The sequence below is a fragment of the Trachypithecus francoisi genome, unplaced genomic scaffold (assembly GCF_009764315.1).
Source record: "Trachypithecus francoisi isolate TF-2019V2 unplaced genomic scaffold, Tfra_2.0 Lachesis_group14, whole genome shotgun sequence".
NCBI classification, from domain to species: domain Eukaryota; kingdom Metazoa; phylum Chordata; class Mammalia; order Primates; family Cercopithecidae; genus Trachypithecus; species Trachypithecus francoisi.
The window spans coordinates 18482264-18507107 of record NW_022681459.1 but is presented as its reverse complement, the minus strand read 5'-3'; the positions used below and the strand labels follow the sequence as shown (position 1 = coordinate 18507107).

The 24844-nt window shown below is 43.4% G+C and overlaps 1 protein-coding gene across 2 annotated transcripts in view; it reads left to right on the top strand.

The window, feature by feature from the left end:
• Positions 1 to 24844, top strand: part of TIAM1 (TIAM Rac1 associated GEF 1) — a 446951-nt gene that overhangs the window by 283150 nt on the left and 138957 nt on the right. For both annotated transcript variants that reach the window (XM_033232291.1, XM_033232292.1), the window contains 2 exons: positions 1708 to 1885; positions 11654 to 12627. In XM_033232291.1, the coding sequence (XP_033088182.1) occupies positions 11665 to 12627 (963 nt within the window). In that variant the 5' untranslated portion in view covers positions 1708 to 1885; positions 11654 to 11664. The remainder of the gene's footprint in view (positions 1 to 1707; positions 1886 to 11653; positions 12628 to 24844) is intronic.

Genomic DNA, 24844 nt, shown 5'->3' with positions numbered 1-24844 from the left:
ACTGCCTGTATGTGGCTCCCTTCCACAAAATAGGCAGTTTTCTTCATGTTCCTGCTCAAAGTATTTGCCATCTCAGGTTCCCACCTGCTGAAACCACCAGCAGCGGGCAGCCCCAGGGAAATGTCTGGGAAGAAAGTACCAAAATGAAGCCACCCGAAGAGGCCCTTCAGGCCTTTGTTTGGCTTGCCCTTAGTATATTTGTCATTTCACCTCTACCGGCAGGCTTTAAAAAGATGAAGGAAATAAAACAACGCCATTAACCCCGCGTGTTCCTGGAGCTCTTGGTCCTTGATTTGCCATGTTAAATTACAGTTTGGATCTTTTACCTAAATTCTTTCCCATGCATATTCTTCATGTGTTTCCTCTGAATTTGATGTTTGCCTTCGCGAGAAAACGTGTATACAATGGAAAGTTCTATGTGATGGATTTGGGCTTCTGTTTTACTCTCTTTCCACATTTTCTTCAATATTCGTTGTAAATACGGCACTGCTTTGAGAATAACTGAGGGTTGCTGGTTTCCTTTCATTTCTGTTTCTTGAGACTCTGAAGATTGAGTGGGACATGGGAACCATTCCGTGATAACCTGTTTCTGTTCTCCAACACCTTAATATAAACAGATAGGTTAAAATAATAAGATGACTTAGTCTGTAGGACTATGGATTACCCTAAATGTAAATAGGCTGGTATTTATTTATTTATTTATCTGATTTAAGCCTGTCGTTTTATGCCTGTATCCAAATGTTACATCATTTGATTTGGGATGTCATATTGTTATAGGAAAGGGGTCCCAACCCAGACCCCAAGAGAGTGTTCTTGGATCTCGCGCAAGGAAGAACTCAGGGAGAGTTTATAAAGTCAAAGCAAGTTTATTAAGAAAGCGAAGGAATAAAAGAATGGCTACTCCATAGACAGAGCAGCCCCGAGGGTTGCTGGTTGCCCATTTTTATAGTTATTTCTTGATTATATGCTAAATGGGGTGGATTATTCATGCCTCCCAGGCTGGAGTGCAAAGGTGTGATCTTGGCTCACTGCAACCTCCACCTCCCGGGTTCCAGCGATTCTCCCGCCATAGCCTCCTGAGTATCTGGGATTACAGGCACCCACCATCATGCCCAGCTAATTTTTGTATTTTAGTAAAGATGGGGTTTCACCATGTTGGCCAGGCCGGTCTTGAACTCCTGACCTCAGGTGATCCGCCTGCCTTGGCCTCCCAATATGCTGGAATTACAGGCGTGACCCACTGCGCCCACCCCATGCCTCCCCTTTCTAGACCATGTAAGGTAATTTCCTGACATTGCTGTGGCATTGTAAACTATCATGGCGCTGGTGGGAGTGTAGCAGTGAGGATGACCAGAAGTCAGTCTCGTCACCATCTTGGTTTTGGTGGGGTTTAGCAGACTTCTTTACTGCAGTCTGTTTTATCAGCAAGGTCTTTGTGACCTGTATCTTGTGCTGACCTCCTGCCTCATCCTGTGACTTAGAATGCCTTAGCTGCCTGGGAATGCAGCCCAGTAGGTTTCAGCCTCATTTTACCCAGCTCCTATTTAAGATGGAGTTGCTGTGGTTCAAATGCCTCTGACAGTGTTTCACAAAAAGTTGATGTCATTGAATTGATGAAATGGGTTTGACAGAAAATGCCCATTTCCTTCCTTCTGCCTCATCATTTCCTTTCTGTTTTTCTCTCTCCTCTGACCCGCTCCTCTCCAGGTTTTTGGCGCATTCTCACAGACTTAGATGAAACTGTGATGGCCACCCCAGGGGGCAGGTGCTGACATCGTCCCCAGCCCAGTGGCTGTTCATCCGGACACATATTTCCAACCTCAATATCTAAATGCCACAGTGCTCTTGGAGCAAGTTGGGCTGGGGACCACTGTTGCCTTTTAAGGTAGGTTTGCATATGTATATTTGAGCCTATTATGTTTGTATGAATTAATGGAAATGCTTCAAAGGTGGTGGGACAGATGCATTTTACTATCATTGTTATGTGTAGCTCGTGGGAAAAAGAATTTGGAATCACTTCCTTGAATTAGGGTTACACCTATCTGACAATTCAAAAGCATTAGCGTTAAAACAAAACAGAAAAAACAAAGTAGGTGCCTATGAAATCCTTTTCTCGCCTGTGAATTGCCCTCAGGATCTCGTACATTTATCCCTGGGCTTCACCATCTTTATATCGGATTATGTTTGAAAAAGGCAAACCCAAGCTTCAAAATCTGACTTGAAAACAATGATATGTTTTGTTTCTGCTTTGGATAATCTTTAAAAAGTAAAAATAAACACAGTCAAAATAATAATCTTTTCGAAATCAGAGATCATCTTATATTTGTTGCAAAACTTTCCTGCTTAGTCTCTGGTGTTCAGGGTATTTGTGTGTGACTTGGCAAAACTCTTTTCATGGGTTGTAACGATTTAGCGAAAACTTTCAGAACTTTGTCTCAGTTTAATCTTAGCTCTCTCCCTCACCCCCACCCCCCAACACCGTCTTCAAGCTCAGCCTCCAGTAGGGAAAAAACAGGCTTGAAACCAAGACCTCCCACTAGAATCTAATTTTAAATTTGCAATCTGTTGTCTTGTGATTTCGCTTCAAATTTAACTTAGAAATAAATACATTTCATCCTTTCTCCTGCAGTTTTGGAGGCCTGTTTTCAAGTCATAGAAGGGTAATGATTACGTTTATTTTAATAAGTTTCTAAATACCTCAGGGGAGTGAGATTTTATATTATTAATCATTATAACTTACATCATTAAATGTCTTCTGGTCAGATTTCACAACGTCCTTCCCAGGGACAGAGAACCCTTGCTTTCACAGTTAACTGTTGACTTGAATATGATACAAATTGGATTATCATGGGCCCACCGGTGAGATCTAAGGTTTTATGTATTTGCAGTACCCTTGTTATAAGGCAGTGTCGGTGTTGAACATTCCCACTCAGAAGAGCTAGACTAAAACTTCTGTGTATTTAGTTTACAGTCACAAGTAAGATATGGTTTCTGCCATTGAGATGTTTATAATAAAATGAGAAGAGGGTACTTAAAAACAAGACAGACGTGCCAGTGTAAAAATAACCCTGCCGTAGATACAATGAGAGGAGGTCAGTGTGCCATTGAAACATAGTGAAAAAGTGGAGTAAGTCCAAGCTAGGTAGTATTTTCTTCATCTTAGGTAATTTTCCCAGACCATCTGTTTTAGAGTTTGGGTTTGATGCCGTTTTGTTGTAGCTGTCAGCATAGTGCCCACATCCTCACTCTCTTCAACTGTAAAAAAAAATTCAGTGACTTAAAAACCTGTTGGCATGTTCTATTTATTTTACTTTCCTTCAAATGAATTACATATTTAGTATAAAAACATTAGAAAATACCAAAAAAAAAAAAAGGTGTAATTGTGAAAATTGCCCTACAAGCAATCCATCCGGAATAATTGCTTTTTAAAATTCTTACACAGATGTATCATGTATATAGGCCTGTGAAATATTTACATATTAATATTCTTTTTTTTTTTCCTGAGACAGCGTTTCGCTCTGTCACCTAGGCTAGAGTGCAGTGGTGTAATCTCGGCTCACTGCAACCTCCGCCTCCCGGGTTCAAGCGATTCTCGTGCCTCAGCCTCCTGAGTAGCTGGGATTACAGACGTCCCCCGCCACCACACCTAGCTAATTTTTGTAGTTTTAGTAGAGATGGGGTTTCACCATGTTGGCCAGACTAGTCTCAAACTCCTGACCTCAAGTGATCCACCTGCCTCAGCCTCCCGAAGTGCTGGGATTACAGGTGTGAGCCACTGTGCCCGGCCACATCTTAATACTCTTGGAGAGAATTTTTAACTCTCTCAAAGTCCGTATCTTGAATGTGCATCTCAAATCTAAGATTTTAATTCTGGAGGATGAGAAGAATTTGCACTAGAGATGTTTGATCCCAGTGGTAGAATCACCTTTTGGATTATTTACTCCCACACAGCGAAAGCCCTGACCGGCTGACCCACAGGGCGAGGCATTGTTCATGTGGAACTTTCCTGTTCTTCAGCTAGAGGGTGGGGCATCCTACTGTCTGCTAGGAGCACCACTGGAGCCTCTGGTGTAATTGAGGGCATTAGACATCCTAAACCATAAAAATATGATTACAACCTCCTTAGTCCTCAAGGTGATGAAGTTGTTTCCAGATTCCCTTGTGTCTTTTTCTTTCCTTCCCTGTTTTCCCTCTCAGCAATCTGTGGTTGTGGAAGGATTTTTCTATGTTCTTTATGCCCAGGACTTTGACCACAGGGTGGCTTTCTATTAACTGGAATATTTCCTTACGCAGTACAGATGGTTTAAAAATGCAAGGTACGTGCTGTATCTTGGGTCATATAGGGTTGACCTTTCTTTTTTATGTGTGTTCTATTTGTTTACTCATGTATTATTTTTTTTGGAGAAGGAGTCTCGCACTATTTCCCAGGCTGGAGGGCAGTGGCACCATCTTGGCTCACTACAGCCTCTGCCTTCTGGGTTCAAGTGATTCTCCTGCCTCAGCCTCCCAAGTAGGGTTGGGATTACAGGCGTGTACCATGCCTGGCTAATTTTTGTATTTTTGTAGAGATGGGGTTTTGCCATGTTGGCCAGGCTGGTCTCCAACTCCTGACCTCAAGTGATCCACCCTCCTTGGCCTCCCAAAGTGCAGGGATCAGGCGTGAGCCACCGCGCCCAGCCTTTACTCATGTATTAATATCATCATTGATGTTCATAATGATCTTACACAGGCATTGCAAGCAGTGAAGTTTCTCATTAATTTCAAGGGTGTTTACTTTTACTCAGGAAGCACACTTGTAATAGTTGCTTTAGAAGTCTGATAATTCCAACATCTGGGCCACCTTGGGATTGGCATCTATTGATTGTCCTTACCCCTGAGAGCTAATCAAATTTTCCTGGTTCTTTGAAATGCATTGTGGACATTTTGAATATTATGTCGTGATACTCCAGGTCTTGTTACATCATCTAGAGAATATTGATTTTTCCTTGTTGTTATTTTGCAGGCAGTCAACTTGACTGGGTTCAGATTGTAAGTGCTGCCTCACCTCCGTGGGTGGAGGCTCTCATGTCAGTTCAGTGTTCAAAGCCTTTGGTATACTGCTTTGAGTTCGTCCTGTTTGTGCACCACTCAGGTGTTAGTCTGAGGGTTGGGCTGTGGTTTATGTCTTGATTCAGTTCTCAAAGCTTTTGCTGTCTTGCTTTGGGTCAGTCCTAGGCATGTGCATCTGAGGAGTGAGCCTGGCACTTGTGCAGATTTATACGCATCATTATGGGATGTTATTTTCCAGTTCTCTTTTCTCTGAGATCTCCACACTCTCTCTGGCTTACAGGGACCATTGATTCCTCTGGGTGGAACAACAAGGTCTGATCCAGAGTTTTTGTTGCCTGTGTCATAGCTTCACTGGAGCTATACTCACCCTTGGTATAAGGCTGGGTGAGAAATAAGGACATTAAAAACAAAATAGGAAACTTACCCTTAAATGGGTGGCATCCTCAGGTTTTGATCTTTTTTTTTTTGCTTTTGTTTACTTGTTGGTCCAGAGTTTTTAGTTGTCATTAGCTGGGGCAAGATAGGCCTTAGTTGGTTTACTCCAACTTGCTGGCACCAGATATTAAAAACTTATTTTTTTCACTAGTTTGTTAAGACAGAAGCTTTATCCTCAGATAATCAATGTCACCTCTTTGTTTAACCTCATTTTGGACCACTGTTCTGTGTTTGCTTTGTACTTTCTGATCACATTTTGCTACATGATGCTCAATAAATGCTTGTTTTTTTTGTTGTTGCCTAATTCATTGAAATTATGTTAGAATATTCTAGATGCTTTTCAGCTAAAAATAAAAGGGGATTCAACTACATTTTTTTTGGAAGAACTCTTACTTTAAACTACAGTTTCCTTAGACTATTCAGTTAGTTAATTAAGACTCATTTTGTTTGTTTAACTTTTTATTTCAAAATAATTATGATTCACAGGAAATTGTATGCAGGAAATGTAACCATCACCCAGTTTTTTCTAATGGTTGCATCTTGCATAATTATAGTAAAATACCAAAGCCAGGAATTTGACATTGTTTCAATGTATGTGTATAGTTCTTTATCTTTTTTTTTTTTAAGGCTTAGTAGCCTAATAAATCTATAAAAGCAGTCCCTGAGAAATGACCACCTATCAGATATATATGGACCACCCTAACTAACAAGTATTTATGCATATTGATAAGGTTTCTTAAAATACCTTTTAACTCCTTTACTATGTATAGACAGTCCCCAACTTAGGGTGGTTTGACTTGTGTTTTTTTAACTTTACAGTGGTACACATGCAATCCTTTTGTTTTTCACTTTCAGCACAGTATTCAATAAGTTGCATGAAATATGTGTTGAATATGAAATATTCAACACTTATTATAAATAAATATTCAACACATATTCAATACTTAAAAAAGACTTTGTGTCAGATGATTTTGCTCAACTGTAGGCTAATGTAAGTGTTCTGAGCACATGTAGGTTAAGCTAGGCTCAGCTAGGATGTTTGGTAGGTTAGGTGTATTAAATGTATTTTTGACTTAGGATATCTTCACCTTACAGTGGGTTTATGATGACATGACCCCATAATAAATGGAGGAGCATCTGCATTTAATTTGATGGGATTTAAAGGCCTTTAAGGTGATTACTTACTGAAAAGTTTAACTCATCACTTTAAGAGAGGATCGTGGTGTTGGTAAGAATAGAAAAATCACACGTGTCCTATTGTCTTTGATCCCTGGCCCTAAGCACTCCCCTGGGAACTCCTGATGCTTTGACCCCATACCACTTTCAGGTGACACTCTTGCCCATCATGCCACTAAGTCTCCTTTGCCCCCACTTTCTCTGGATCCTCCTAGGCCTGAGCAGTTCTGCACTCATTGCCCTGACTATGGGGAGAGCTGCTCTCTTGATTCTTAACCTCATTCCTGAATCTCTGCACTGCAGCTCCAAAAGGAAGAGGAAGATAGGAACTGAAGGCAAGAATTCAGTGGAATGAGACAGGTGCAAGCCCTTAATTCTTTCCCCAGGAAGCACTGGGGGTGGGGAGGGGAACACACTGGAGCACAGGCTGAACACCCTCACCCCCAAGTTCATGGATCAGGGTGACCTTCAACCCGGTGGTCCAGAGTAAGGGGCGGACACAGACCTGCAGGTGGAAAGGACCCAGAGAGTAGCAAGCTTATGGGGAAGTATCTTCAGGCATCCTGAGAGAAGAGGCTAGTGTATTTAAGACTGATGTGTGCTGGGTCTCATTCGCATTGTGGTCATGTTCTCACCTATGTTGCATTGTAGTTGTATGAGTTTTCACATCTTACATTAAAGTGTCTTTGTCATTCATTCATTCCAGGATTTTTTTTTCTTTTGAGTTTTTAGTGGTTTTTTAATGGACCACCTACAACCTTTCAGGCTGGGTTCTAGGCAATGAGGATACAGCAGGAAACAAGACACTTCTAGCCCTCCTGAAGCTTAGGCTCTAGTGGGAAGAGAGAATAAGAGAGACCAGTAGAGAATAGGAAAGACCAGTAAGTGAAATATATATTGTTGGTTACAATTATGATCAATGTGAAGGCGAAAAGCAAAAGAAGAGGGGTAAGAAATGTTGAGTTCTGAAGCACTGGGTGTCATTTTAGATGGAGGGGTCAGGAAAGGCTTCCTTGACAAGGGGACATTTGATTGAAGGTCTGAAGGAACTTGGTGGAGTAGGCGGAAAGGTGGAGCGTTCTAGGCAGAGGGACAGGCACAGGCCCTGAGGCAGGCTAAGGAAGCCAGAACTCAGAACAGGGATATCCAGTCTTTTGGCTTCTCTGGGCCATATTGGAAGAAGAAGAGTTGTCTTGGGCCACACGTAAGATACACTAATACTAACGATAACAGATGAGCCAAAAAACCAAAATCACAAAAAAATCTCCTAGTGTTTTAAGAAAGTGTATGAATTTGTGTTGGGCTGCATTCAAAACCATCCACGTGGTCCGCGGGCTACGGGTTGAACAAGCTTGACTTAGAAGACTGGAAAGAAAGAAAAGCATGAGAAGCCAGGCTTGAGGTTTGAATATTGAGAGTTGTTCTTAGGCTAAAAACTTGTCCTACCTCCTTCCTACCTAGTCCCTAAACATGAGAGCTATCTGGGACCACTAACATTCTATAGAAGTAAGTCATAGTCAGAAATTAAGAGTTTAATGAATTTAAACCTGGTAATGTTTCCCAGCTTGAAATCTAGTACCAGTTTTCTGGCATCCACCTTTTCAATGTCAATCCCAGTGTCTGCATTTCAGCTTGTCCTTCTTGTCCCAAATATTCTCTGGCCTACCTAGTGACTGTGTGATGATGTTGGTGAGGTGCTGGTCCTTCACTTTTTGCTTTTGTTACTAAAATGCACCAATATTTATGGTTCTTTATCATGCGTGGGATATTTCTAGTCTTGTGGAAGCCGTAAAAAAAGTAAAAGTAAATTTCTGCCCTGAATTTTCTTCCTTTATACTACAGGAACAACAAAACCCACGCAAATATAAAATGCAAATCAGGTTTTGTTTGTTGAAGATAAAAATAAAAAGGGTTAAGTAAGATAGAATAGGAAGAAGTTAAGATGATGGAAGTAGCTGGAATTTTACATATGTACATGGAAAAGTTAAAACTTAAATTCACCGGCTGGGTACGGTGGCTCACGACTGTAATCCCAGCACTTTGGGAGGCCGAGGCGGGCGGATCACGAGGTCGAGAGATCAAGACCATCCTGGCTAACACGGTGAAACCCCTTCTCTACTAAAAATACAAAAAATTAGCTGGGCATCATGGCGGGCACCTGTAGTCCCAGCTACTCAGGAGGCTGAGGCAGGAGAATGGCCTGAACCCAGGAGGCGGAGCTTACAGTGAGCCGAGATGGCGCCACTGCACTCCAGCCTGGGCGACAGAGTGACACTTTGTCTCAAAAAACAAAACACAAACAAAACAAAAAAAACTTATAATTCACCAACTTTCTGGGAGTTGCCAGTGGGGCAGGGGTTGTCCCTGAAATGGAGATGGTGTCTCCTGTATGCAATGAGCAATTTCAGCTTTTCACACTGATGTTATTTCGGAGTCCTCCACTGATCCACATGGGCTTTCATCGTTCTTACTAACCTTTCAGGAACAGCTTTCAAATTGAAGGGTGTTTCAGCAGTCCCTAGAACCTTATTTTTCTTAACTTCAGTTGCTTCAGACTTCCTGCTCACTCTCCTTAGGCCATCCCCTGAGAGTTTCTCTTAGTAGGATTTAGGAGATTTGGCATTCCTGTCTACATTCTAGTTCTGAAGATAAAAGTGGCTTCTTTCCTACCTTGGCCAGCTGAAAAGAATCTTGCTACTAAAAATGCTATGAATATAACAGACCCGTCAGCGTGATACATGGAGTGCGGTAATTCTTGAAGGTTGGGGCCATTTCCTTCAGGAAAACCTCTCCTGAGGCTTTTAACTTGATGAGTTTTCTGTTGGCAGAAACAAGCCTTACCAGAAAGCTATTGTTGAAAATATATCTGTCAATTTATATTTGCAAACTTTTGATATGTGTGCTAGAGGAGGGTAAATCTTAGCATATTTGAGGCAACAGTTTTGCCTTTTCTTTTACTCAATTTATTTCATCATAGTCCTTTCCTCTTTTAAATTTAAACCTATGTGATTTTTAAAATGGGGCTGTGACTAACATTGGTTCTAAGTCTTTATTTGTTGGCAAAACATATAGTTACATAGGCACATTCAGGTATCTTAATATATACTTTAAAAAACTAAAGAACTCCAAGGCATTGGTCAAAGCCTTTAGTGTTATTGAAATGCACATTTATTTATTTTACTTGTAAGAAATGTAGCATGTGCCATTAGGAATTTAGATAATATAAATGGTTGTGCACAGACCGTTGATCTTTTCGTTTTTATCTTTTTTCTTGCTTCTTAAAGATACCAGAGAAGCATGAACATATTGCTTTGAAATCTACTTGCTACTAGTAAAAAGGAGATTGTCTTTCTTGGAAAATTCCCTCTGAGATTCCTCTGATGTGTGACCTGGTGGGGAATATTCCAGACTGGGAATAGCTTCACATCTGGTGTCTGTATGAGTTATCCCTGAACTCACTGGAACATTCAATGGAGGGTTTCCCTTTGTATTGCAACAAATTTTATTTCAGTAAAGATGTGCTGGTGAGAGTTTCAGTAACATTTTAGCCTGAACAGTGGAATTATAGAGTAAGTCTAGGATCAGTGTGAAGGTATATTGTATTCCAGGCTGTTTCGATCTCTTTGCAATGATCACAGTAATATCACTTCCTGCTTTGCCACCATGCCTTTTACTTTCTTGTGTATTGCGTGCCTTCCCTGGCTGGAAGTTAGCTTCATGAGAGTAGGGGATGTGTCCCTTTTGTTCCCTGCTGTATCTCTGGCTTCTAGAACATGGTAGGTGCTCAATGTGTATTTTCTGAATGAATGACTCTCTAGGTGGTTAAAAGAACCACCTCAGAGATATGCCCAGTTACTCTGTTTTTCTTCTTTCCTTTCCAACTATTTTCATGTGCATTATCTTAAATGCATAGAATTTGAAGTGTGCCAGAGAGACCTCATGGAGCAAGGAGAATAGGCTAAGTAGAGTCACAGTTGTCGAGCTTTGAAGATTTTTCTCTTTCCCACTGTGGGTAACAGAATTGTGTCATCGGGTCAGTGAGAGAGACTGTAAAAATATTAAGGAGGGACTTGAATTAACCTGGGGGGCCCCAGAAGGCTGAATCACACTTAGTGGTTTCACAATGTGAATTTCTGTTTGCAGGGCACGCTGTACCAGATTAATGTTCGCAGGTTGGATTTGCTCCCAGAAATAAACCCATTAATCTACTGCTAAGCAGAGAGCGGAATTTCTATTTTGTTTTGCCCATCCCCACCACCCCTCCATAGCCCTCCCAAAATGCCCCTAAAATCCAGGTTCTCAGAAGGCTGTGACATTAAAGGTCAAAGCTTTTTTAAATTTTTGACTTTGATTTACTAGGAAAAGTTGATCAGACTTATACTTTGAGGTTTTCCATTTTTGATTGATTTTGAAGTATTATTAGAGCTCAAAGAGAGCAAAAACAAACAAACAACAACAACAAAAAGCCCAAAAGTACCCATTGGCAGGGAGGGAAGGAGGTTATCAAATGCACCTCTAAGTTTTGTTTTTTGAAATATGTATATCATTTCAAACAGAAATTCCCCCTTTGGTGAACATTTTGGTTTGTACTTTCAGAGTTTTCAATTTATAGATAGGAGTAGAGCTTCAATAATTTAGTAAGGAAGACAAGGTCAGCGGGGTTTCTGGCTGTACAAAAGCAGCGCTCTCAGCTGTGTCCTGTGACCATCTTCCCTCTGGGCAGAGACAAGTCTAACTGTCTGGTGCTCATATTTAGGAGCTCATTTCACATCTCAGGGGGCAGTCTCAGTAGATGATGTTACTGTTGACCTGCTCCCAGGTAAAAGTCCAAGAACCTACCAGGTGCATGTAAGAAGTTGTGCTGTTACTTACCCAACAAGCCCTGTGAGCCAAGGTGTTCTACCCTCCCTGCAGGCTGAGCTCTTTCTCTGAGATGCCTATACCTGTGCTAATAGTGACTCAGTTCTCCCCCTTTCCCCCCGCTTTGCTGCAGACCATAAAACCATGGGAAACGCAGAAAGTCAACATGTAGAGCACGAGTTTTATGGAGAAAAGCATGCCAGCCTGGGGCGCAAGCACACGTCCCGCTCCCTCCGCCTCTCGCACAAGACGCGGCGGACCAGGCACGCTTCCTCGGGGAAGGTGATCCACAGGAACTCCGAAGTAAGCACCCGATCCAGCAGCACCCCCAGCATCCCCCAGTCCCTGGCTGAAAATGGCCTGGAGCCCTTCTCCCAAGATGGTACCCTAGAAGACTTCGGGAGTCCCATCTGGGTGGACCGAGTGGACATGGGCTTGAGACCTGTGTCTTACACTGACTCTTCTGTCACTCCCAGCGTAGACAGCAGCATCGTCCTCGCGGCAGCCTCTGTGCAGAGCATGCCAGACTCTGAGGAGAGCAGGCTTTACGGGGATGACGCTACATATTTGGCTGAGGGAGGCAGGAGGCAGCATTCCTATACATCCAATGGGCCCACTTTCATGGAGACGGCGAGCTTTAAGAAGAAACGCTCCAAATCTGCAGACATCTGGCGGGAGGACAGCCTGGAATTCTCACTCTCTGATCTGAGCCAAGAACATTTAACAAGCAACGAAGAAATCTTGGGTTCCGCCGAAGAGAAGGACTGCGAGGAGGCTCGGGGGATGGAAACGCGGGCGAGTCCGCGGCAGCTCAGCACCTGTCAGAGAGCCAATTCCTTGGGTGACTTGTATGCTCAGAAAAACTCTGGAGTGACAGCAAACGGGGGGCCGGGGAGCAAATTTGCAGGCTACTGTCGGAATTTGGTGTCTGATATTCCCAATCTTGCAAACCATAAGATGCCACCAGCTGCTGCTGAAGAGACTCCTCCGTACAGTAATTATAACACACTTCCCTGTAGGAAATCTCACTGTCTCTCTGAAGGTGCCACCAACCCACAAATTAGCCATAGCAACAGCATGCAAGGCAGAAGAGCTAAAACAACTCAGGTAAAGTGATTGAAATTTGTTTCAATATTTTGGGAATGGTGCATGACTCTTTCAGTGCATGACTTTGCTCTTACTATTTCCATCTTTTAATCGGGTTTTACCCTGTTTGCCTGGTAGTTGCTGCAACTGGTGCTGTTTTGGGAGGATGTCTTTCTCTTCTGCTTTGCCCCTCTTATAGTTCTGTGGTTAAGGGGTGGAGATTAAGGGAAGTGTGTGGGGGGAGTGGCGATGTGATAGGAGTGGGAAAAAAGCTAGTAAGTTCATATTGGGAAACTGCTTCTACATCTTAGTTCTTCAACAGCATCCCACTTACTCCAGCTTCCTTTCTAACTTGGTCCTTCCCGTGGAAAAACAGGCATGGTGGGTTGCAGACTCTTGGAACTTATTTCTTCACTGCAGCAGGTGGGAGGAGGTTAGTCGGCAACTCCTTTGAGGAGGCATTTTAAATTCTGGGCGGGTTTGGGTCACTTGTCAGCTCCTCTCGGTGGTTGGCAGGCTCACTGCCTTACCGGGAGCCATTTCAATTTCCTGTTCCGTGCGATGCTGGCCAGCCCTGTCTCTGGAGGGAGGTGTAGCGGAAGGAATAACATGAGTGGCTTCCAGTTTTTACTTTGCAACCAGCTAGTTGTTTGACCTTGGGCAAACCCTGACTTCTAGTCGTTCCTCAGAAAAATGGGGATAAAGATGCTCAGCTTGCCTGCTTCGGGGTCTAGTGCACGAAACCGTGGGGAGGAAACTAAGAGACTTCGCTCCAGCCTGGGTGACAAAAGCGAGACTCCATCTCCAAAAAAAAGACTTTGAAACTGTTTTCCTAGTGAAAGGAGGCCCCATTACCTTAGTTGGCAGTGATAATTAAGATTAGGATAATAAAATGTTGGGCAATTGAGCCGGTTTGGTGGCTGCGACAGGGGGATGCTTTGAGCCTAGGAGTTTAAATCCCACCTGGGCAACACAGTGAGACTCTGTGTCAATAAAAGAAAGAAAGAAAGGTGGAGGAATCCTGCATGCATTGGGCCTTTTCTGGTACTTCTGTTCCCCAAGGCAGAGTTCAGGGAGTCTTGGCTTTTGCTGAGGATGGGGAGGTGGTTTGTAGATGGTGCTTCAGGTTAACATTCCAGACTGGGCCCATTTACCTTGATGGCGGAACAGCCTCAAGGTTGAGCAGCAGACTTCCCTGCACAGCACTCTGATTGCCCAGTAGGAGGTGGTGCTGCACCTTCCGGCCTTGCTCCAGTGCAAGTCAAATGGGCATTTCGAAGGTATGTTCTGCTGGAAAGGGGGTCTAAATATAATGGGCATAGGATGGAGGACGTAGGGGGAGCCGATAAAAAGAAAACTGGCATTAGACTGTCTGTGTTCCTGCCTGCAGACAGGTTTTGCTGATGGTGTCCAAGCCAGGTATCTTGACTCTACCTCTTCTTACCTGAGTGACTTTGGGTAAGTTGTTCACTTTCCTGTAGCCTTAATTTCTTCATCTGTCAAATAGAGATGATAAGGTTTTTTGAGAAAATAGAATGAAATAATATGTGAAGCATAGTGCCTGGTTCTTAGGAAGCAGCCAGTAAGGGCAACTTTGTTAGCTGTTGTAATATTCAGCATTGTTAGTGGAACCACGTGGGTTGAGGACCTGGGGTAGTTGTTTGTATCAGTATCTTGAGTACCTCATAAAGCTGGAAACAGTAGACACTAGGGACGCTAAAAGCTGGGAGGGAGGGGAGCAAGAGTTGAAAAATGAATTATTGGGTACTGTGTTCACTGTTTGGGTGATGGGTTCAGTAGAAGCCCAAACCTCAGTATTGCTCAGTATGTCCATGTAACAAACATGCACATGTACCCCTTGACTCTAAGGAAAGAAAAAAACACTTGTGTCCTAGAAACCAAGTTGCTACCAAGGCTGCATCTGTGGTCTGAGAAGGTAAGCCTGAAGCTTGCCTCTAGATGTACTCCCTGAATTTTAAACCCATCTCTTCTGAATTGAGAGTATAACGACACAAGTGACCAGATAACCCATCTGCAGCCCCTCTGTCTGCCCTGCGAGGGCTACTTCTGCACTGCCAGTTGGACAGATCATAGAGATAAGTGACCTATTAAAGAGTCACCTGAAAGAGATCGAAGGGCTGTCTTGAAGGCATCGTCAGATTGGCACTGCAGGGCTGATTCAAAGAGATTAGGATCTAGAGGGCCTTTGGAGCTTAGAGAAGGATACAGTGACCCAGACTGTTAAAAGCAGAACATCACCTTCGACTTTCACTTTCCCCTGAACGGTGCTAAGTTAGTGCATATGCTATGTAAGATTTGAGAGGGGTGCCCTGTTGTATTTTGGCTCTCCGTGGTTCTGACACTAGGGATGGCTAGACCCCTGCTCTCCTTCACATTCCATGACTGATGGGGATTTGAGCTTTTGAGTTATGGTTACCCCCAGAAAATGGGCAAAGCAAAGGACAGTTCTCCCCTCCAGGTCTGGTACAACTGAAAGCTCTCATGTGTCATTGTTATATGAAATTTCCATTCTTTGGCTTGTCACCTTCTAAAATTGTTAATATATGGAAGTGAGATCATCTAAAGGTGATGTCTCATAAAATCACTGCTTAGGGAGCTTAATGTAATGGGAAGTGCCATTGGCCAGGAATCCTAAGAAGTGCATTTGCATCCTGGCATGAGTGCTTACCCAGTGGTGACCTTGGGCCAGTCACTCCATCTTTGGTGGCCCAGGATCTGTTGCTGTCCAGTCTGAGTGACACCAGCCTCCCAACAGGGCCATTAGGAGAACCAAATAGCATGTCATGCATGGAAACCTCTTGTGGAGCCTATAAAATGCACGGAAGTATTATTTTTGTATTGACTTTATATGTTGAGTGAGGATCTTTAATGACTTGAAACAAACCCCAGAATTATGCACAACACTATCCACCCGCCCACATTTCCTAGTCTAAGTTTGGCGTGTTCATCCAACGCGATTTCTTGAGAGCCCACTATGTTCCAAACAGTGTATTTTAAGAGGCAGTGGGTGTGGAAGCTTCCTTGAAAAGAATACTTTAAAAAAAATTTTTTTTTCTTTTTTTTTGGTAAAAGTTTTTGACCCAGGAGACCTCTCCAGTGAGCTGGAATCATAGATATTAAAGTCTCCTTGGCTGCCCTGGTGATGTAGTTAAATCTGTAATCATCCTGTCAGCAGTTTTACTCCCCAGAAAAGAGTTCCTGGCAGACATTTGACCCAGGAGCATGACCTCTAAGCCTGGAAGAAAACACATGTTATCTGAAATAATGTCAACAACTTCATTTGATTTGAAAATGATGAAAAAAGGGTTTTTGGCCCTTTTTCCTGTTTTTGGATTTTTTCCGTAGTTGGATGGATTATTGAAATGTGAAGGCACTGGAGTTCACATTTCAGTCTTGAACGGTGGCACATACATTCTTCAGGGTCTGGCTGGCAATTTTTGGTTTAATCCGGGTATTTTATGAGCATGTTTGTTGTGCACGCACATGTGCACTGTGCAGAAAAGTTTGTCTTGGGGGGTCAACGTGAGTAAAGCCTCATGCTATTTGAAGCAGAATTTATTTCTGTTGGTTTCTGTAAAAGTACTTAATAGGTTACTCCTTGGATTTAATTGATGACTAGTTCGTCTTTGGGCCCGAACTTTATGAATTTCTTTAGTTACAGACAGAGGAGGGGGCTGCCTAGTGTCAGACAAAGAAGTTAGCAGCACATCTGAGCTTGCAATTTTGAGGCTGTTACCTCTTGGTTATTTAACTTCTATGGATCTCAGTGCCTCTTAAATGAGGCTGGAGATTCTGCAAATGAATGAATGGAGAACTCGCAGCACAGTTTTACACATACAGATGCTTAATAGGAGTTGTGATGGTGAAGACTGCCTCATTGTTCTAGGGTTCAGCTCTCCTGTGTCTTTGAGACACAAAGAGTTGTGAGTTGGAGAGAGAACCCTACCATTTGATGGAGTCTTATAGCCAGGTTCTGTGTTCTGTGGGAAGCTTTGGCGTGGAGCCGTTGTGCATGCTTGCAAGGAGAGCTTCATTCATCCACTTCGGAGATGAAGGAACATGGCCAGGTTCTACTGAGCATGTCTCTGGGAACCTCAGCCTCAGGAGAGCAGCAAGGAGCCCGGCTCTCCGAGCATCCCTAGCCAGGTGTGGTGCTGGTGAATAGGTTTGTGAGTTTCACTGGCCAGTTTCAGACACAGCAGCATTCCCAGAAAATAAAGAAATTAGGAGATAAGGTGTCACAACTGGATGAAAACCCAGGTATTCTTTTTTTTTTTGAGACGAAATCTCACTCTTTTGCCCAGGATGGAATGCAGTGGCACGGTCTCGGCTCACTGCAACCTCTGCCTCCCAGGTTCAAGCGATTCTCATGCCTCAGCCCCCAGAGTAGCTGGAATTACAGGCACGCACCACTGCGCCTGGCCAATTCTTTGTATTTTTAGTAGAAACAGGGTTTCACCATGTTGACCAGGCTGATCTTGAATTCCTCATCTCCAGTGATCACCCTTCCGCCCCAACCTCCCAAGTGATGGGATTACAGGCGTGAGCCACCGCACCTGGTCAAAAATCCAAGTCTTCTGACTTGCTTATCAGGGAGGGCCTTTTCTTCCAAAGCACACACCCACACTGCACTGCCTCCCTGTGCTTGAAAAGATTTCAGCTCAATATCCTCAGATTTTAAGATCAAAACCCTCAATTGTGGTACACACACACACACACACACACACAAGGACTTGGCTGAAAAGAAAATTGTTACTGCCCACTCTTGTCACCTAAAACAGTGATTACGGAGAGAGGTGGCCAGGATAACTCTAGCAGAGCCATCCCTCACGGCTGCCTTCTTTGATAAGCAAGTAGTCGTGTTGATGATTTCATTAATGACAAGGTAAAGAGTGCAGCATTGTCAGAGGAGGAGCTTGAGTTCCTAGAAAAATTGTCTTGATGTTTAAAATTTTGTTTTATTTTGCAACTGAGCTTCAATGCCTCAGAGATAAGTTTGTTTCCTGGGCTGAAAATGCACATCAACAACCATATGATTCTTGACCTTTGCTCACAGACTCTTGAGAATCAGATGAAAAATGGGGACCTTTTCCTTAGAAATAAAGACTTAGAATAAAGACTTCTGCATATCATTTCAAGGGATCCATAGGTCCCCTAAAGTCCATTCCATCTAGAGGCGTCTTTCTGGTTAAGAACCTCAGGTTTTTGTAAAACAAATATTTTCACGTAAAATCGATTTTTAAAACACCCTTGTCTTTTTTTCCCTTCTCCTCTGTCTTCTGTTTGATGCCTTTTTTTTTTTCTTTTCTCTTTATCTTTCTTTTTCTGGCACGTAAGTTAAGCAATGAGATATTTATTTTGAAAACGAACCCATGCATTTTCAACAAGAATATATATCTTCTTTGCCAAGATCTTTTTTTGGGAAGTGGGATGGTGGGTAGGTAGTTGAGAGATAGCTTATGTCAGCAGTTCTTAGACCCTTTTATACTCTTAAAAAGTAATTCAGGTGGCCTAGGTGGGCGAATCATTTCAGGTCAGGAGTTGGAGACCAGCCTGTCCTACATGGTGAAACCCCATCTCTACTAAAAATACAAAAATTAGCCGGGCATGGTGGCGGGTGCCTGTAATCCCAACTACTCGAGAGGCTGAGGCATGAGAATCATTTGAACCCAGGAGATGGAGGTTGCAGTGAGCTGAGATTGCACCACTGCATTCCAGCCTGGACAACAGAGCAAGACTCCGTGTCAGAAAATATACATATATATCTCTCTCTATATATAAATATATATCATCTATTTATATATGAATAGATGATATATATTTATATATAAAATATATTTGTTATATATAAAATATATTTGATATATATATATATTTATTTTATATTATATGTATTTATATATTGTATAAATATATATTTATATAAAAAATATATATTTTTGACCAGTCTAGGAAACATAGTGAGACCTCCTCTAAAAAAAGATAAAGGGAAAATTAGCTGGGCACGGTGAGTACCTGTTGTCCTGGCTACTTGCGAGGCTGAGGTGGAAAGATGGCTTGAACTCAGGAATTCGAGGCTTTCACGAGCTAGGTCACACCACTGCACTCCAGCCTGGGTGCCAGAATGAGACCCTTATCTCTAAAAGAATACAATGTTTTATTGTCTAAAATAAAAGATGTGGGACAGAGGCATCGTTTTCCATCTTTGCAGATCTCTATGACTTACAGCTTAACAGAAGACACTAGCATCTCATACCTACTTTTGCATTCACTCTGTTGCAATATGCTGTTTGGTTGGACCCTATGAGCAGAACCTGGCCTTGCACAGGGTAGTTGGAAAAGGAAGAGCCTCACGGATTCCCTGGACGTATTTTAGGGAACCGTAGTCCATACTTTGAGAGCTGGTCATTTATGCTGATACAGGTTGGGAACATTCAGGATGATGATGATGATTATTATTTTTTGAAACAGGTCTTGCTGTGTTTCCCAGGCTGGAGTGCAGTGACTGTTTACAGGTATCATCATAGTACATTGCAGCCTTGAACTGGGCTCAAGTGATTCTCCTGCCTCAGCCTCTTGGGTGGCTGGGACTACAGGCATGGACCACTATGCCCACTAGTTCAGCTTTTGAGGATCACATTCTTAGGTCTGGCACAGTGGCTCATGTCTATAATCCTGGCATTTTGGGAGGCCAAGGTGGGAGGATCACTTGAACTCAGGAGTTCAAGACCAGCCCGGGCAATATAGTGAGACTTTGTATCTACCAAATTTCAAAAAAATTAGCCAGGTGTGGTGGTGTGTGCCTGTAGTCTCAGCTTCGTAATAGGCTGAGGTGAGAGGATTGCTTCAGCCTAGGAGGTCAAGGCTGCAGCAAGCTATGATCATGTCACTATATTCCACCAGCCTGCATGACAGAATGAGACCCTGTCTCAAAAAAGAAAAAAAAAAAGATCACACTCTTAGTATAAGAAAAGAGGAAAGTTGTGCCCCTTAACTCAAATTGGGTCATAACAATGTGTAATCATTGTTTTTCTTACAGCATAACTGTAAATGTACGACTGTTGGATGTGGCCATGAAGCCATCCTGCCCTACAGGCCTCACAGGGTCTCCGTAGGTCCCAGTGGAGAACTTAGGAAACCCACCTGACTGGCCTGTCACATTGTCATTTGGGCCCAGTTGGCTTTGGACCACCAGTTGACCGAGCATCTAGCTTGGGCCATAAGATAGTTCAATATATCTTTCTTTTTTTGTTTTTGAGATGGAGTCTCGCTCTGTCACCAGGCTGGAGTGCAGTGGCACAATCTCAGCTCACTGCAACCTCTGCCTCCCCGGTTCAAGCAATTCTTCTGCCTCAGCTTCCGGAGTAGCTGGGACTACAGGCACCTGCCACCACACCCAGCTAATATTTGTATTTTTAGTAGAGATAGGGTTTCACCATGTTGGCCAGGATGGTGTAGATCTCTTGACCTCGTGATCTGCCGGCCTCGGCCTCCCAAAGTGCCGGCCCCCAAAGGGATGGGCCACCACACCCGGCCTAATATATCTTTCTTACTTTCTCAATTTTTTAAAAGAGTTAACAAAAATTTAAGTGAACTCCAATTGCATCCACACAAGACGTAATCCATCTGGGTTGCTTGAAGCCTACAAATGTAAGCTTTATAGCTAGGACTCATTTGTCACCTCAACTTTAGTTGAGCATGAGCTGAGTTGAGAAATGACAAAACCTTTAACTCCAACTGCAGTACATTCTATGAGAAACTGTTTTCCTTGTTTTGAGATTGTGGTGGAAAATGAGCAGCAGTGAGTTCATTCAGCAATTATTTTTGAAGTGCCTTCCCCATGCCAGGCTCTATTCTTGGCACTTGGGATGCGTCAACGAGGAACGATCCATGAGCTCGTGGAGCTCGTTGGGGTGAAGTGGGTGTGTGTGGCAGAAAACAGTTAGCATAATAAGTAAGCGATGTGCTGTGGAAGAAAGACAGGGCGTGTTGAGGAAGATGGAGTGTGGGGGATGCCGGGGGCAATTCCTGACAGGGTGGTCAGGGTGGGCACTCTTGAGAGGGCAGGCCTGGATAGGGACTTGAAGGAGAGGAGGGAACTGGCTCCTGAGTTGCAATATGGGAGGATGCGTGGCACATTTCAGCAAGAATGAGGAGCTCAGTGTGGCTGGGGTAGGGTGGGGGTGGGAGAGGAGATGCTGTGGAGAGGTTGGCATGGCAGTTGGAGGAAGCACAGAGAAGGCTTCTGGTTGTAGTAAAAGGGGGGACGTGAGTATTTTTGGGAGCGAGAAAGGTTGGGAGTATGCCCTGGAATGAGTTCTTCAATTTCACTGGTGGGCCGGGACATCTGAAGCTCAAGTGCTAAAGCCGGACACTGGGGGAGGGTCTGGAACAGCAGTCTGAGGAGTCCTCCGCATTGCTCCTGGAACATTTACCTGGCAGTGGTGTGCCGGATGGATTGATGGAAGGAAGATGGTTTAGAAGAGAGAGCTTATTGCTCAACCAGTGATGTGGCACTCAGAAGGGAAGAGAAAAAACTGAGTCTCTGATATATTATGGATAGTGAGGAGGGAGGGGAGGGATGACCGTAAGGTATAAGCACATACATAGAAAAGCAGATGAAAGGAGAGGTGATGATTCGTTTAACTTAGACACAAAGCATCTCCAATCAGGAGTTACCTGAAGGAACATATCAAACTTTTGCCAACTTACTTTGGAATCCCTTTTTGGTAACAGTAAGAATTTTGGTTCCAATGCTTGTAGCTGAAATTGTGAGTCACTCCCATTGGAAATCATTAGAAGAAAAGGAATGGGTGTTGGAAACATAAAAAGAAGGGCATAGAGATTTTGCCCTAAGGAAAGGAAGGGGAGGGAAAATAGAGTTGATTTCCTATGCTGGCAAATCAAGGATGGCAATTATTAGTAATTCATAATAGTGACCAATAGTTACTAATTTACGATGTAGAGAACGTCACCATTTTCCTAGTTTAGAGTGCTGTTTTGTGACTGTGAAAACAATGAACAAGCCTAATTAGTATTAGGCTAGCACCAGCCTTGGTATGCCTGTGTTTTTCCCAGGTTTCTCAGAGACCTTTCTTCCATGTTGGTGCAGGAAGTTAGCAACTGAGTTCAGGCAATGCCTTCTCTTCTTGGGCCGAGATGTAAGTAGGGCTGAAGGTGGAGATGACCGTAATTATAGTTAACATTTTTGAGCAGGTACTATGTGCTGGGCTCAGTTCAAGACACTTTTCCTGGGTAACTCAATCTTACAGTGTCATATAAAGTGTCTTACAAAGTAGATGTGTTGCTCTCCCCATTATACATATCAAGAAATTGAGGCACAGATTGGTTCAGAGTCATTTACCTAGAATTGATACTTGCTGTACTGAGATTATCAAAGGAGAGTGTACTGAGAATACCAAGGAGATAATACTGAGAACCAAAGGTGATATTCGTGTGTGTGTGTGTGTGTGTGTCTAATGAGGGGTACTTAACATTTTGGGGTTAGGAAGAAGATGATAAATCAGAGGAAGGACATGTTAGAATTTAATAAGCCAGAAACAGTTCTAATTCAGGATTTCTGCAGGTCCACATTTCTTTACCCCCTGGAATTCAGTGAATTCTGCATTATATTTAGCATCTTAACACAGGTATATTCAAGCTAAGCTGGATCTATCAGGGAAATTAAAGTGACAAAGGAAACAGTATCTAATTGCATTCGACTTATAACTTAACTACAAGTGGCCAATTGATTCTACTCGTCCTGGAATTGTCCCAGAGCCTTTGCACTTTCTGGCTAATTGCATTTTCAAAATTGTGTTCGCACATCATTAGCTCAGAAAACCTCTCCCTTTCGTAGTATTTGAAGTCTCCTGTCAAAACAACTGGAGCCTTACCACAATGTGTCATTAGTCTACATTCATGCTGCGTGACCCTCCAGTTTTTAAGGCGGTGAAAACAGGCTTTGAATTTGCCTCTTGCCTCCCTCATTTTAGTGTGGGAGCTCATTTAAGCATTTGTTGCCCAGCTCAAATGCTAAGAAAACTCTTGCCTACAGCTGTTGTATGTATTAGGCTACAGCTGGCCACTTGTGCATACATTCATTTTGGGGAAGCTGCCAGTAGACTGGAAACTGGTGAGTGCCCTGAAAATCTGGCTTCAGAGAATTTGTCCTGGGAGTACAGGATTGAAGAGCCTCTCTGCCCCGTGAATGTTGTTCGTGATCGGAAATCTCTTCAACGGAGTGCTTCTAACATGGAGAGTTTATTTTGAGCTGTTTTCTGGAAATCTCGGCTAGATCATGAACCATGTTTAGAATGATTTCTCTGTCTAGCCAGGATCTTACCATTTCCCTTGATTTCCTCTGCCTTTTTTGATTAAAATTTAGTATTTGACTCTAAGAGGGAACCTATCTTGCAGTTGCTACAAAAACTGCTGAAGCTCCCCTGGGACTATTTTGTGGTGTCAGTCTTCGGTATTTCTCGCTCCTGGGAAGACTGCAGAGGTTTCCAGGTGCTTCTGGGTAGGGGAAGGATCAGGATTCTCAGGTGGGTAGTAGGAGGAGCTCCCCTGAAAGATGACCACTAAGTGAATTTGCAACACAATGAAGGAAAGAAAGAACGGTATTGAGTAGCACCTCTGGCTGGGTCATCGCTATTTCCGGCAATGCTGGAGAATGGACTTCTGGGAATTTGGGACATCCCAAGCTTCATGACTAAATAAGGGCTGGGGCTGGGCAACCTGCATCCGTTTCTCAATGGGCTGGGTCACATATCAGTGGGGGCATGTGTACCACTGAGCCTGAATAACCACTTAAGGATTCAAGGTGGAGTTGTCTTGGATCACAGATGACAAGAGCATTCCCAGGTGATGATACGGAGCTGTGTGCTTCCAAAGCATCCAAGCTCAGCTGGGGCCCGCAGGTCTTTTACCTGGAGTAATCACTTCCTTCATTAGTTTAGTGGTTGTCCCCGAGTTGAACACACATAGTCTGGGCCATGGCAAAGCTACAGTGTCAGTTGGCATGAGCAGATGTTCAGGTCTTTTACAGAGGTGAGTGTCCATTGAGGCCTTACTCTTAGTTTAAATAGAGGCAGATGTGAAGACCTTCTGTAAAGGGATGGATGGTGTTGGGAATATAGTGGAATCTTACGAGACATGCTCTTGAGAGTTGTCTTTCAGGTCTCTGCCTCTCTTTTCCTTATCCTCTCTTCATCTCCTCCTTCCACTTTCTTCCACTTGCAGGTTTTAGGTTTTTGCCAGGCAGGTCAAGGCAACTGGATAAACAGTCACTCAGCTTTTGCTGAAAAAAGCTACAAGAGCCATTGTTGGTAAGAAAAGGGGGAAGGCATGGGATTGGTTGGTTTGTTTTGTTTGTTTTGTTTGTTTGTTTTGAGACAGGGTCTCGCTCTGTTGCCCAGGCTGGAGTGCAGTGGTGCAGTCTTGGCTCACTGCAACCTCCGCCTCCTGGACTCAAGCGATCCTCCCGCCTGCCTCAACCTCCCTAGTAGCTGGGACTACAGGTGCATGCCACCATGTCTGGCTGATTTTTTGTAGTTTTATTAGAGACAGGGTGTCACCTTGTTGCCTAGGCTGGTCTTGAACTCCTGACCTCAGGTGATCCACCTGCTTCAGCCTCCCAAAGTGCTGGGATTATAGGCATGAGCCACCATGCCCTGCTGGGGCTGAATATTTAGACAGAATCTGGTCAGGTGCTACCTCCAGCTGAGCCATGAGGTCACCATATAATAGTGGAAAGTGTACTTGGAAGGATAGGTTTCAACCTCCCATCTGCCACCAGCCAGACTTGTGATTTTCTGAGCCGCAGGCTGTTAATCAATGAGATGACTTTGCCAAGTCCCTTCCTCTTCTGGAGCTCTGGGAATTACAAGATGCCTGTGATCATCTCTCCTTTGTACCAAAGTCTCTCTTATGGAATAGTGATGTTACCTGTGTAGCTAAATTTCCCTGTCTTGTAGAGAAGCATTTCGCCTCTTTGCATTTTAGAGGAGAGAACTTAATAGCTGATTTTTTTCATGCATACCAAACCTTCTTCCCAGAAGGACTGAGACATGAAAATGAATCCAGAAGTTTGGAAAATTCACGGACTTACCTTCTGTAACTCAGTGGTTATCCTGAATAATCAACAATTGTCAAATTTTCTTTTTGTCTTATATCAAGAAGGAAGCATATGGTCAGTGTCCCTGCCAGGGAGAAA